General features: G+C 47.5%; 1 protein-coding gene across 4 annotated transcripts in view; it reads left to right on the forward strand.

Annotated features, from left to right (window-relative positions):
* NOXA1 (NADPH oxidase activator 1) overlaps nt 1-14,093 on the forward strand; it is a 65,423-nt gene that overhangs the window by 25,768 nt on the left and 25,562 nt on the right. For all 4 annotated transcript variants that reach the window (XM_068248973.1, XM_068248976.1, XM_068248977.1 and 1 more), the window contains 4 exons: nt 3,590-3,727; nt 7,290-7,397; nt 10,594-10,653; nt 12,126-12,163. In XM_068248973.1, coding sequence (XP_068105074.1) covers nt 3,590-3,727; nt 7,290-7,397; nt 10,594-10,653; nt 12,126-12,163 — 344 coding nt within the window. The remainder of the gene's footprint in view (nt 1-3,589; nt 3,728-7,289; nt 7,398-10,593; nt 10,654-12,125; nt 12,164-14,093) is intronic.

Below are 14,093 nucleotides of genomic sequence, written 5' to 3' on the forward strand. Positions count from 1 at the left end.
GGGGTCAAACAGTTATGAGTATATTGGAATCATGCATTGCACCTCACAAGCACTTCAAGACCAATGCACGAGATCTGCAATCGATGGAAAAGTCACTTTTCGGGAAATAAAATCGATTTTAAAATTTCAAAGGAAAATAGTATACATTTAAATGCAGCACCAGTTCTTAGTGAAACAATTCCCGCCGACTAGCAGTTAATAGCAAAGTCCCCTTAAATCCTAGCAACACCAAATTTGCAGGATATGTTAAAAAGATAGTGGGAAACAATATTTAAAAAAAAAATGTTAATTTTTTTTTATTTTTTTTATGTTCAGATAGTGGGAAATAAAATAAAATAAAAAAAAAAAACATGGGGTCCCCCGCCTATTTAGCCCCTTGTCTCCCATGCAGGCTGGGATATCCAGAATGCGGAGCCCCGGCCGACTGGGGCTTCACACTCTGAGCTATACCAGCCCGCATGGTCCATGGTATGGGGGGGCTCTGGGGGGGAGGGGCGGCCAAGCCTCCCCCCACCAGAGCCCTTGTCCAATCCATGGACAAGGGGCTCTTCCCCACCACCGGTGCCCCGCCATGAGGAGGTGGGGCGATAACTCCCTGCAGGGGGGGCAGTCATGATGGCATCTGGGAGTCTCCTTTAAGAAGGGGACCCCCAGATGCCTGCCCCCCTCCCTGGAGAAATGAGTATAGGGGTACAAAGTACCCCTTACCCATTTCCACAAAGGTTTAAATGAAATAAAAACACAAGAAAGAAAAAAGTATTTTATTATCTTTAATTAACTTGAAACACCTGTACCTTTAAAAAAATGTTCCCACGCCCATATCCTCGGGAAAAGGTCCCATGCCAATATCCTCTATCTTGCGATCTTCTTAAGTAACGACTTGATTGAAGAACTCCTGCCGGCCACCGCCACACACATCACTCCCCGCCGCAGCTCTCAGCTATACTAAGTATAGCTGAGAGCGCATCCGCCTATGCGGATGCAGTGCCGCGAGTTCCCGCTGTCCTCCCTGCCCCCCCCCCCCCCCCCCCCCCACCTGTCACCCTCACCCATGCTGGCACCCTTTTTGCCTTTCATCTGCCAACCCCAGCTGCCACTGAGCCAGCATGTCCCAGAGGGGTACTCTGCTTCCACCTGTGCCACTGAGCCAGCCTGTCACAGAAGGGTACTCTGCTTCTACCTGTGTCACTGAGCCAGCCTGTCCCAGAAGGGTACTCTGCTTCTACCTGTGCCACTGAGCCAGCCTGTCCCAGAAGGGTACTCTGCTTCTACCCCTGCCACTGAGCCAGCCTGTCCCAGAAGGCTACTCTGCTTCTACCCCTGCCACTGAGCCAGCCTGTCCCAGAAGGGTACTCTGCTTTCTACCCCTGCCACTGAGCCAGCATGTCCCAGAAGGGTACTCTGCTTCTACCTATACCACTGAGCCAGCCTGTCCCAGAAGGGTACTATGCTTCTACCCCTGCCACTGAGCCAGTCTGTCCCAGAAGGGTACTCTGCTTCTACCCCTGCCACTGAGCCAGCCTGTCCCAGAAGGGTACTCTGCTTCTACCCCTGCCACTAAGCCAGCCTGTCCCAGAAGGGTACTCTGCTTTCTACCCCTGCCACTGAGCCAGCATGTCCCAGAAGGGTACTCTGCTTCTACCCCTGCCACTGAGCCAGCATGTCCCAGAAGGGTACTCTGCTTTCTACCCCTGCCACTGAGCCAGCCTGTCCCAGAAGGGTACTCTGCTTCTACCCCTGCCACTGAGCCAGCCTGTCCCAGAAGGGTACTCTGCTTCTACCTATACCACTGAGCCAGCCTGTCCCAGAAGGGTACTCTGCTTCTACCCCTGCCACTAAGCCAGCCTGTCCCAGAAGGGTACTCTGCTTTCTACCCCTGCCACTGAGCCAGCCTGTCCCAGAAGGGTACTCTGCTTCTACCCCTGCCAGTGAGCCAGCATGTCCCAGAAGGGTACTCTGCTTCCACCCCTGCCACTGAGCCAGCATGTCCCAGAAGGGTACTCTGCTTCTACCCCTGCCACTGAGCCAGCATGTCCCAGAAGGGTACTCTGCTTCTACCCCTGCCACTGAGCCAGCATGTCCCAGAAGGGTACTCTGCTTCTACCCCTGCCACTGAGCCAGCATGTCCCAGAAGGGTACTCTGCTTCTACCCCTGCCACTGAGCCAGCATGTCCCAGAAGGGTACTCTGCTTCCACCCCTGCCACTGAGCCAGCATGTCCCAGAAGGCTACTCTGCTTCCACCCCTGCCACTGAGCCAGCATGTCCCAGAAGGGTACTCTGCTTCCACCCCTGCCACTGAGCCAGCATGTCCCAGAAGGGTACTCTGCTTCCACCCCTGCCACTGAGCCAGCATGTCCCAGAAGGGTACTCTGCTTTCTACCCCTGCCACTGAGCCAGCCTGTCCCAGAAGGGTACTCTGCTTTCTACCCCTGCCACTGAGCCAGCATGTCCCAGAAGGGTACTCTGCTTTCTACCCCTGCCACTGAGCCAGCCTGTCCCAGAAGGGTACTCTGCTTCTACCCCTGCCACTGAGCCAGCCTGTCCCAGAAGGCTACTCTGCTTCTACCCCTGCCACTGAGCCAGCCTGTCCCAGAAGGGTACTCTGCTTCCACCCGTGCCACTGAGCCAGCATGTCCCAGAAGGGTACTCTGCTTCTACCCCTGCCACTGAGCCAGCATGTCCCAGAAGGGTACTCTGCTTCTACCCCTGCCACTGAGCCAGCATGTCCCAGAAGGGTACTCTGCTTCTACCCCTGCCACTGAGCCAGCATGTCCCAGAAGGGTACTCTGCTTCTACCCCTGCCACTAAGCCAGCCTGCCCCAGAAGGGTACTCTGCTTCTACCTATACCACTGAGCCAGCCTGTCCCAGAAGGGTACTTTGCTTCTACCTATGCCACTGAACCAGCCTGTCCCAGAAGGGTACTCTGCTTCTACCCCTGCCACTGAGTCAGCCTGTCCCAGAAGGGTACTCTGCTTCTACCCCTGCCACTGAGCCAGCATGTCCCAGAAGGGTACTCTGCTTCTACCCATGCCACTGAGTCAGCCTATCACAGAGAGGAGATGTAAAGAGAGTAGTGCAGTGCCTGCCACAATCCCAGAGCTGCCACAGTGCTTCCCTGCTGCTTAATGAAGTAGTCAGTCATTGCTGCATTGGGTATAAAACAGAGGTGGGAAAGTCATAGTCAAGTGGCTCTTTTTCATGTTGGATGAGATCCACTGAAAGAGATAGGTGAGTATTATATTCCCTTACAGGATTTTTTTTTTCCTTGGATTTTTTATGTTTTGAGATTTGATTTAAAGGGAATATCCAGGGAGATAAAAAGAAAATGACATTTACTTACCTGTGGCTTCCTCCAGCCTTTTGCAGCCGCCATGTCCCTCGCAGCAGCTGCAGTCCCAGCTGTCTGCCCGGGGTCCCCGCCAGTACAGAGGCCGACCTCACGAGGACCCCGGGCCAGTGACTGAGTGCGCTCCGCTGCTGTGAGGGACATGCCGGCTACAAAGTTTCTATTCAGATATTATTGCTGATTGTGTCTTCATTGGACACAAAGTGGCAGCTTTATGGTAAATGTTTTGTGTATCTGGCAGATTCTGTACAACACAGCCGCTGCACTCTGCCACCTGGGGAGGTGGGACTCCGCACAGGAAACGCTCATAAAGGCCATCAGATTCCTGCCCAATGAAACCAAAAGTGGCAAACTAGACTCCGCTCTGGAACAGGTCCAGGTGAGGCTTTATTCTTGTCTTTTTTTGGTTTTTTATTTTTAATGATAACATCTGATTTGGGAGGATTTGTTAAAATACCAAGTGTAAGTATTTCATTGAAGATAACCAGTTAGATTCCTGCTGTAAATGTGCCTTAAGCAACGCTGAAGTTGGCGTACTTAGAGCATTCGACACCCAGTGCTGGGTATTATAAGACACCCCCCCACACACACTACACACACACACACACACACACACACACACACACACACACACACACACACACACACACACACTCACACGCACACACTACACACACACACACACACTCACACGCACACACTACACACACACACACACACACACACACTACACTACACACACACACACACACACACACACACACTACACACACACGCACTCACACGCACACACTACACACACACACACACACACTCACACGCACACACTACACTACACTACACTACACCACACACACACACACGCACGCACGCACTACACTACACACACACTCACACACTACACACACACTACACTACACACACACACACACACACACACTACACACACACTACACACACACTCACACGCACACACTACACTACACCACACACGCACGCACTACACTACACACACACACACTACACACACACTCACGCGCACGCATATGCACACACACACACACACTACACACACTACACACACACTCACGCGCACGCATATGCACACACACACTACACTACGCTACACACACACACACACACACACACACACTACACACACACACACACACACACACACACACACTACACACACACACACACACGAAAGGAGCGAGTACGACATACTAAGCGCGCCATGGCAGGTAATGCCAGGTATAGGTGCCTCCAGTATAGGTAGCATAGTTGTTCCAGTATATGTAATAAGGTTGTCCTCAGTATAGGTAGCAGTATAGGATTAACCTTGTTAATCATCATGATTTTCCTGTATAAATCGTTGGTTGTTACGATAAAAAATGTCAGTTAAATATATCATATAGGAGACACACACAGTGATATTTGAGAAGTGAAATGAAGTTTATTGGATTTACACAAGTGTGCAATACTTGTTTAAACAAAATTAGGCAGGTGCATAAATGTGGGCACTATTGTCATTTTATTGATTCCAAAACCTTTAGAACTAATTTGTGGAACTCAAATTGGCTTGGTAAGCTCAGCGACCCCTGACCTACATTCACAGGTGAATCTAGTTATGAGAAAGAGTATTTAAGGGGGTTAATTGTAAGTGTCCCTCCTCTTTTAATTTTCTCTGAAGAGTTGCAACATGGGGGTCTATAAAAAACAACTCTCAAATGACCTGAAGACAAACATTGTTCACCATCATGGTTTAGGGTAAGGATACAGAAAGCTGTCTCAGAGATTTCAGCTGTCTGTTTCCACAGTTAGGAACATATTGAAGAAATGGAAGACCACAGGCTCAGTTTAACTTAAGGCTCGACGTGGCAGACCAAGAAAAATCTCGGATAAACAGAAGCAACGAATGGTGAGAACAGTCAGAGTCAACCCACAGACCAGCATTAAAGACCTACAACATCATCTTGCTGTAGATGGAGTCACTGTGCATCGTTCAACCATTCAGCGCACTTTACACAAGAAGATGCTGTATGCGAGAGTGATGCAGAGGAAGACTTTTCTCCGCCCACAGCACAAACAGAAACACTTGAGGTATGCTAAAGCACATTTGGACAAGCCAGCTTCCTTTTGGAATAAGGTGCTGTGGTCTGATAAAACTAAAATTGAGTTATTTGGGCGTTATGCATGGAGGAAAAACAACACAGCATTCCAAGAAAAACGCCTGCTGCCTACAGTAAAATATGGTGGTGGTTCCATCATGTTGTGGGGCTGTGTGGCCAGTGCAGGGACTGGGAATCTTGTCAAAGTTGAGGGACGCATGGATTCCACTCAGTATCAGCAGATTCTGGAGACCAATGTCCAGGAATCAGTGACAAAGCTGAAGCTGCGCCGGGGCTGGATCTTTCAACAAGACAACGACCCTAAACACTGCTCAAAATCCACTAAGGCATTTATGCAGAGGAACAAGTATAACGTTCTTCAATGGCCATCTCAGTCCTCAGACCTGAATATAGTTGAAAATCTGTGGTGTGAGTTAAAGAGAGCTGTCCATGCTCAGAAGCCATCAAACCTGTATGAACTAGAGATGTTTTGTAAAGGGGAATGGTCCAAAATACTTTCAACCAGAATCCAGACTCTCATTGGAACCTACAGGAAGCATTTAGAGGCTCTAATTTCTGCAAAAGGAGGATCTACTAAATATTGATTTCATTTCTTTTTTGTGGTGCCCAAATTTATGCACCTGCCTAATTTTTCTGCCTACCTAATAAAATGCAAGACATTGAAGGGGAGGAAGGGGTGGGCGTCTGTGTGCGGCGGCGGACGTGCGCGGCAGACGTGCGAGCGTGCGCATGAGTGCGGCAGGTGCGCGATGACAGACCTAGCTAAGGTCAATAGTAAGATTTAACTGACATTTTTTATCGTAACAACCAACGATTTATACAGGAAAATCATGACGATTAACAAGGTTGCTCAAACTCTTGTATCTCACTGTATATATTTACCCAGGTTATCTGTTTGTTTGTTTTTATTTTGTGTAAATATCAGAGATATGAGTCTAAAGCTGGCCATACACTGGCCCGATTTGCCGCCGTTTTGACAGCAGATTCGATCACTGGGATCGAATCTGCTGCTAATCGTTCGTGCTACACGCCGAATTTCGATCCATTTCGTCCGATCCCGTCGATCGCTCCGTGCGGAAAATTACCGTCGATCGCCCGCGGGTAGGGAGCGCGTCGCTAGCGGCGTTCGAGTGCCCGACGACCGACGCAATAGAGCGGCAATACATTACCTGCTCCGCCGGCACGACTACCCCCGGTCACCGCTGCTCCGTTTCCGCGCTGGTCTCCGGCATGCTTCAGTTCCTCCTGCCCGGCAGGAAGTTTAAACAGTAGAGGGCGCTCTACTGTTTAAACTTCCTGCCGGGCAGGAAGAAGTAAAGCATGCTGGACCTGGAGACCAGAGCGGAGAAGACAGCGGAGACCTAGGGACTGGAGTCGTGCCGGCGGAGCAGGTAATGTATGCAGGGGGGGGGGGGGGGGAGCGACGGCGGCAGCAGCACCACCACCACAACAGATTGTGAACGGTTTCAGGCTGAAATCGGTTCACAATCTGTTTGCAGTAAAGGCAGCCATACGATCCCTCTCTGATCAGATTCGATCAGAGAGGGATCTATCTGTTGGTCGAATCTGATGGCAAATTGACCAGTGTATGGCTACCTTAAATATGAGAGATATGAGTCTAAATATGAGAGATATGAATGTAAATATCAGAGATATGAATGTAAATATCAGAGATATGAATGTAAATATTAGAGATATGAGTCTAAATATCAGAGATATGAATAGTTCACTGTGTAACCATGATGGGGAAATCAGGGGAGAGCTAAATGTGTTTTTTCCCACAATCCTTTGCGTTTGTTCTTCCTGCAGCGACATGACCTCCTGCAGCCGCTGCACGTTCCAAATGGGGAATTTTTCAGGCCTCGAAAGCAAGAAGTGGAGCAATTAGATGCCAAAGACTTCTTGGGTAAACCAAAGGTAACTGGATAATCTCGCTCACAGGTGACTCACTGTATCAGTGTCAACAGTCACTCTGTGTGGCAATAACTGGATGGTTTGGTTTAAGGAGCACGCCCCACGGTACTGGGCATTAGGTGACGCACAGATGTGTGTTCATGTCAACAAATCCAATGGATTTAAAGCGGACCTGAACTCAGAACCTCCTCTCTGCTCTAAAAGATACGCACCAGCGTAAAAACTTTATAGAAAAGCATTTCTTTGTTACAGCTGGTACAAATCCTGCAATAACTCTGCAGTGTGTCTACTTCCTGCTTTCATGGAAGCAGACATATTATGAACAAGCTGTGCCATCAAATTAGCCTCTGTGCCATGTCAGTCAGCTTACACAGCTGAGGGATCAAATTACACTTGTGATTAGTCACAGATGAGGGGAATTAGATAGGCTAAACTCTCTAAATACATACAGGGTGCATTTCTCTCTGTTTTCCTTCTGCTCTGTGCAAGAGTTCAGGTCCTCTTTAATACAAAATTATTTATTTATTTATTTATTAATTAATTATTTTAAATGGGCAGCACGGTGGCGTAGTGGTTAGCTCTCTCGCCTTGAAGCGCTGGGTCCCTGGTTCGAATCCCAGCCAGGGCACTATCTGCAAAGAGTTTGTATGTTCTCTCTGTGTCTGCGTGGGTTTCCTCCGGGCACTCCGGTTTCCTCCCACATTCCAAAAACATACGGATAAGTTAATTGGCTCCCTCTAAAATTGGCCCTAGACTACAGTACTTACACTACATAATATAGACATATGGCAATGGTAGGGATTAGATTGTGAGCTCCTTTGAGGGACAGTTAGTGACAAGACAATATATATATATATATATATATATATATATATATATATATATATATATATATATATATACACTGTACAGCGCTGCGTAATATGTCGGAGCTATATGAATACTAAATAATAATAATAATAATAATTTAAAGGGGTTCTGTGGGGGTGCCTGAGGATAAAAACCGCCACTTACCTGGGGCTTCTATCAGCCCCCTGTAGCAGTAATGTCCCGCGCCGTCCTCTTCCGATCTGCCTTTCCCCGCCGCCGGCCCCGGGCATTATTCGTCTGACATAGCCGAATAATGTGCGCTGCCGTTCGCGTCCTCGGAAGCTTACTGTGCAGGTGCAGTATAAAGTTTTCTTAGCTTCCGATGACGTGGGCAGGAGAGAGCAGGCCACGTCCGCGCAGCCGCAGTTGGACATCGTGCCGCTCTACACCGGGGTCGGCGGCGGGAAACAGCGGATCGGAGGAGGACGGCGCGGGACATTACTGCTACATGGGGCAGATAGAAGCCCCAGGTAAGTGGTGGTTTTTATCCTCAGGTTCCCCCCACAGAACCCCTTTAAGAAGCACAATAGCATTTCAAACTCAACCAGCCAACAGTTAGAGACACTCTAGTGACATTTAGTGGAACGCAGTAAATTATTCAGGATACCCACTATTATGCTATACTGGTTTCAGCATCAGAAGCACTTCCTATATCTATATATTGCTGTATATTAGTATGTAGCCCCGCCTTCCCAGCGGTGATTAGCCTAGGCCAGTGATCTGCAAACTTGGCTCTCCAGCTGTTAAAAAACTACAAGTCCCACAAGGCATTGCAGGAGTCTGACAGCCACAGTCATGCATTGTGGGACTTGTAGTTCCCTTAACAGCTGGAGAGCCAAGTTTGTAGATCACTGGCCTTAGGCTGTGGAGCTATGCGGAATTCTAGTCCCTGAGCATTCTTGGAAACCAGTTGTTTTTTTTTCTACTGTCTTCGGTACATCCAGAACACAAACATTCCACAATGATGCACCTGCCAGCAGTAAAGATGTCGAAACCTGTGATACATTTCAGAATGTAAATCAGGGTGATGAAAACTCTGGCTAATTTATAAATTAATATTGTGAAAAAAATTAAAATAAGCAATTTTATTCATCATTTTCACTATAGTTGCTCTTTGAGGTAAAAACAAAAACAAAGTAAAAGTAATCATGCACAGTTGGTTGATGTGCGATGCCCAATACTGTATGCATTGGGCATTATAGTATACAGCATTCCACACAATATACACTTTCTACAAGTCGCACTAGGGCTGTAACGGTTCCTTTAAAGAGAAACTCCGACCAAGAATTGAACTTTATCCCAATCAGTTGCTGATATCCCCTTTTACATGATAAATCTATTCTTTTCACAAACAGACCATCAGGGGGCGCTGTATGACTGATATTGAGGTGAAACCCCTCCTACAAGAAACTCTGAGGACCGTGGTACTCCTGGCAGTTTTCTGTCTGTGAACCTTGTTGCATTGTGGGAAATAGCTGTTTACAGCTGTTTCCAACTGCCAAAAACCATGCAGCAGCTACATCAGCTGCCAGCAGTAGAAATTCCACCATGTAATAAATGTCAGAATGTAAATCAGGGATTTAAAAGATTTTACAATGGGCAAACACTGACTAAATCGTTTATACATAATTATTGTAAAAATGAAGCACTTTTTTATTACATTATTTTCACTGGAGTTCCTCTTTAAAGGACAACTGAAGTAAGAGGGATATGGAGGCTGCCATATTTATTTCCTTTTCAGCAATATCAGTTGCCTGGCTAGCCTGCTGATCCTCTGCCTCTCAGTGTCGGACTGGGAGGTGGAAAAACAGGAAATCCACCTGCTCAACAAGCAGCAGAAACCCTGTGTTATCACTCCCAGTAGAAATCTGCAGTAGAAGTCTTCACTGTGAGTGAGCAGCAACACCAGATTACTGCTGCTTGACCAGCAACTGGATTTCCTCAGCTTTTCTAGCTCCCTGTCCGACACTGCTGCCTCTAATACTTTTAGCCATTGTCCCTGAACAAGCATGCAGCAGATCGGGTGTTTCTGACGTTATTGTCAGATCTGACAAGACTAGCTGCATGCTTGTTCTGGTGTTATTCATACGCTACTGAAGCCAAATAGATCCGCATCGCTGCTAGGCAACTGGTATGGTTTAAAAATGCTCAGTTGGGGATTTTATCAGGGCTGTTAACAAGCAGGCTGAGCAGTGAAGGATGAAGCAGAGAGCAGGGTAGGTGTTTTATCTAATGTTCCCACTGATATATATGGTAAAATACATGAGGGTGCTTCGTCTTTGGTTTACTTTAAGGTCTTATTCAGTAATTTTTTTCTTTCATGTCTTAGGTCATCTCGTCTGTGGTGCCAAATGATCAGTTCAGTGGATTTGAGCCTCTGCGTCCCCAGGTCAGCTAATTCAGCATTTATTTTGATTGATTATCCTTTCTACACCACTATGATCCATCCCAATTTTCTGAGATAAAATGAGGGACATCTTTAAGTCACGCCCCTGCCACACCTGTGACCACGCCCCCACCACACCCCTATACATACATAGTATATATGTAAAAGACCAAAGGTCAATATAGCATGATTAACGTACAGTTACTCACCAAGGTGACTTCTGTGGGATAGGAAACCTGTGTGAAAGTGCAAATGTTTAGCATACCGTTCCTGATGAAGTAGTGTAATATCCACAATACATGTAGGTCAATCTGGGGATATCTTTCCCTTATCCTTACGCCATTTTTGTGCCCATTACTTTCATTTTTTTTGGCTACAACTGAATGGATCACTTCTCTCAGAAGTTCTCTGTCTTCCATATTTAACAATGAGATTATTTATGAATGGACTTTTTTTTTATTATTTATATGTGGTGGTGGTCAGTGCTTTGTACAACTATGGTGATCAGTTGTAGCCTGCACAATGATAGGCGCCTTTAGCCTTTATCACACTAATTTAGTTAGCACTGATCTGAGGAAGTGGTGTGGTGCCACGAAACGTGTTGTCACATGCTTTTTACCATTAAAGCGGAACTTCAGCCTAAACAAACATACTGTGTTTAAGTTACATTAGTTATGTTAATTAAAATAGATAGGTAATATAATCTCTTACCCACCCTGTTTTAAAAGAACAGGCAAATGTTTGTGATTTCATGGGGCAGCCATCTTTTTGGTTGAAACGCAGTGACAGGGAGCATGAGACACAGTTCCAACTATTTTGTGTCCTGATCACCCCTCCCAGCTGTGCGCACTAGGCTTCAAATCTCAAATAAAAAAAAATTAAAAAAAACAATTTGCACTAAAAGAGCAGAATGAGAACAACATCAGAAATCCCATCATGCTTTGCACAGCATCAGGGAAAAATGCCCGGGCAGTTTTCTTCTGTGCAACTAAAAATGAGGCTTAGGTAAGAAAAACAAAGTTCTGATGCTGTGAAACTGTTAAAGAACTACTGAGCCTGCGCAGTACAGCCCTGAGGACGCCGATGATGTCAGCGCGCCGGCGTGAAACGCAGAATGGAGCGCAGAAGAAGCCCGACCTGGCCGCCGGCCTGGCCAGGTCGGGTCGGCCACCGGAAGCCTGCGGAGAGGCGCCGAGGGCACCTCCTGCCTGCCACGGGCTGGAGGAAGCCCCAGGTAAGTGGATTTGGATTTTTTTATTTTTTTTTATCGTCCCTGAACCTTCCTTTTAAATATTATTTTGGCCTACCTTTATAGAAGCTAAGTCTCTCTGTATGTCTGTCCTGTCTCTCTCTTTGTATTCCATTGTCATTATTTTTTTTAAGTATTCAGTTTGGATGCCTTGTTAGATACTTTGCTATATACTAGCCTGCTCTCTCTCTCTTTTTTATTTAGCTTTAATTTTCTTTCTCTGCAGAAACCGGGATTTTATGAGCCGTGTCGGGAAGCCATGCCGTAAGTCCATGTCTGGTTTATCCACGCTTGGATTTATAAAAGATTAAAACGTACATTTATAAATGGTATATATTTCTATAAAAAGGTTGAAATACAGGAAAGTGTTAAAATTCCAGGGCTTGCTCAAACCCATTAACAGACTAATGACTCCTACACACAGAGCCGGGACAAGGTCCTCCAGCACCCAAGGCTGAGACACCAAAGTGCGCCCCTCCATCCCTCCCACCCCAGCCGTCATACACAGATTGCTATTAGACTAAGAGGTGCCCCAGGACCCCCAACACCCCCGGTTATCTGGCTTGCAGTCACTGCCATGTATCCCCTTTTCTTATTTCTCTCTGCTTTAAACACAATAGAGGAGTGATAGCTAAATGAGTTGTGCGCCCCTTCTACACTGCGCCCTGAGGCTGGAGCCTCTCTCTCCTCTGCCTCGGCCCTGCCTACACACGTTCGACAAATTTGGGTTGAGATGGTTGTTTTGTGCTGTCTTGGCATAAAGTCTAGTGTGTGTTCAGTTACCCTGAAGCACGTTGTGTTTTCCCCACCCGCCAGAAGCCGCTCACTCACATGCTGCCCCGGGTGTCCCTTCTTCCTCATTTCATTGAACCATTCTTTATGCTTGACTATAGCTGAGACGTGGGTCTATATAGTGCTTGCAGGGATGGACTGACCATTAGGGCACTCAGGCATGGACCGAGGGCTCGAGGTCAGTAGGGGGCTGCCCCTGGCGCGATTGAGAGGCAGGGATGGGGTGCGCAGCGGAGTGGGGAGCGGGTATTGTAGTTACAACTCACCTTCCGCCGCCGATCCCCACAGCCTCTATCTCCTTCCTCTCTCCCAGGCGTCCATTGGTTGGTAACAGCACCTCCCTGAGATGACATGACCGCATGTCATCACAAGGGGCGCTGTTACCAAGGCGACAGACGCTGGGAGAGGAAGGAGATAGAGGCTGCAGGGGATCGGCGGCGGAAGGTGAGTTGTAACTATTATGCCCGCTCCCCCCCCACCGCTGCGGGGCATCTACCTATTAAACCTATACTGGGGTACCTACCTATCTAATCTATACTGGGGGCACCTACCTAGCTAGCCTATACTGGTGGAGCCTACCTATCTAACCTATACTGGGGGAGCCTAACTATCTAACCTACACTGCGGGGACCTACCTATCTAACCTATACTGGGGGCACCTACCTACCTAACCTATACAGCGAGAAGCTACCTACTTAACCTATACTGAAGGCATGTACCTATCTAATCTATACTGCGGGAACCTACCTATCTAACCTATACTGGGGGCACCTACCTATCTAACCTATATGGGGGTACCTACCTATCTGACCTATACTCAGGGCACCTACCTATCTAACCTATACTTGGGGGGCACCTACCTATCTAACCTTTACTGCGGGCACCTATCTATCTAACCTATACTGCGGGCACCTACCTATCTAACCTATACTGCGGGCACCTACCTATCTAACCTATACTGGAGGCATGTACCCAGGGGCGCCTCTAGCCATTTTGTCACTCCAGGCAAGAAATCCTGTGGCGCCCCCCCCCCCCCCGTGATTGCCCTTCAGCCCCACACCCCCCACCCCTGTGGTGAACCCCACCCCCAAAACCCCTGAAAATAATCATAATGCAGCAGCGTTTCACCAGAAAATCAGAAAATACACGTATTACATCATGGGTTCACCAGAAAATAGTTGTAATGCAGCAGAGCGTTTCACCAGAAAATATACTTATTGCGGCATGCACTCACACACACCACACACACTATACAAACGCGCACACACACACTATACACACGCACACAGTACACACACACTATACACACATGCACACACACACACAATACACACGCACATAAACACTATACACACGCACACAGTACACACACACTATACACGCACAGTACACATGCACACAC

The sequence above is a fragment of the Hyperolius riggenbachi genome, chromosome 8, assembly GCF_040937935.1.
Source record: "Hyperolius riggenbachi isolate aHypRig1 chromosome 8, aHypRig1.pri, whole genome shotgun sequence".
NCBI classification, from domain to species: Eukaryota; Metazoa; Chordata; class Amphibia; order Anura; family Hyperoliidae; genus Hyperolius; species Hyperolius riggenbachi.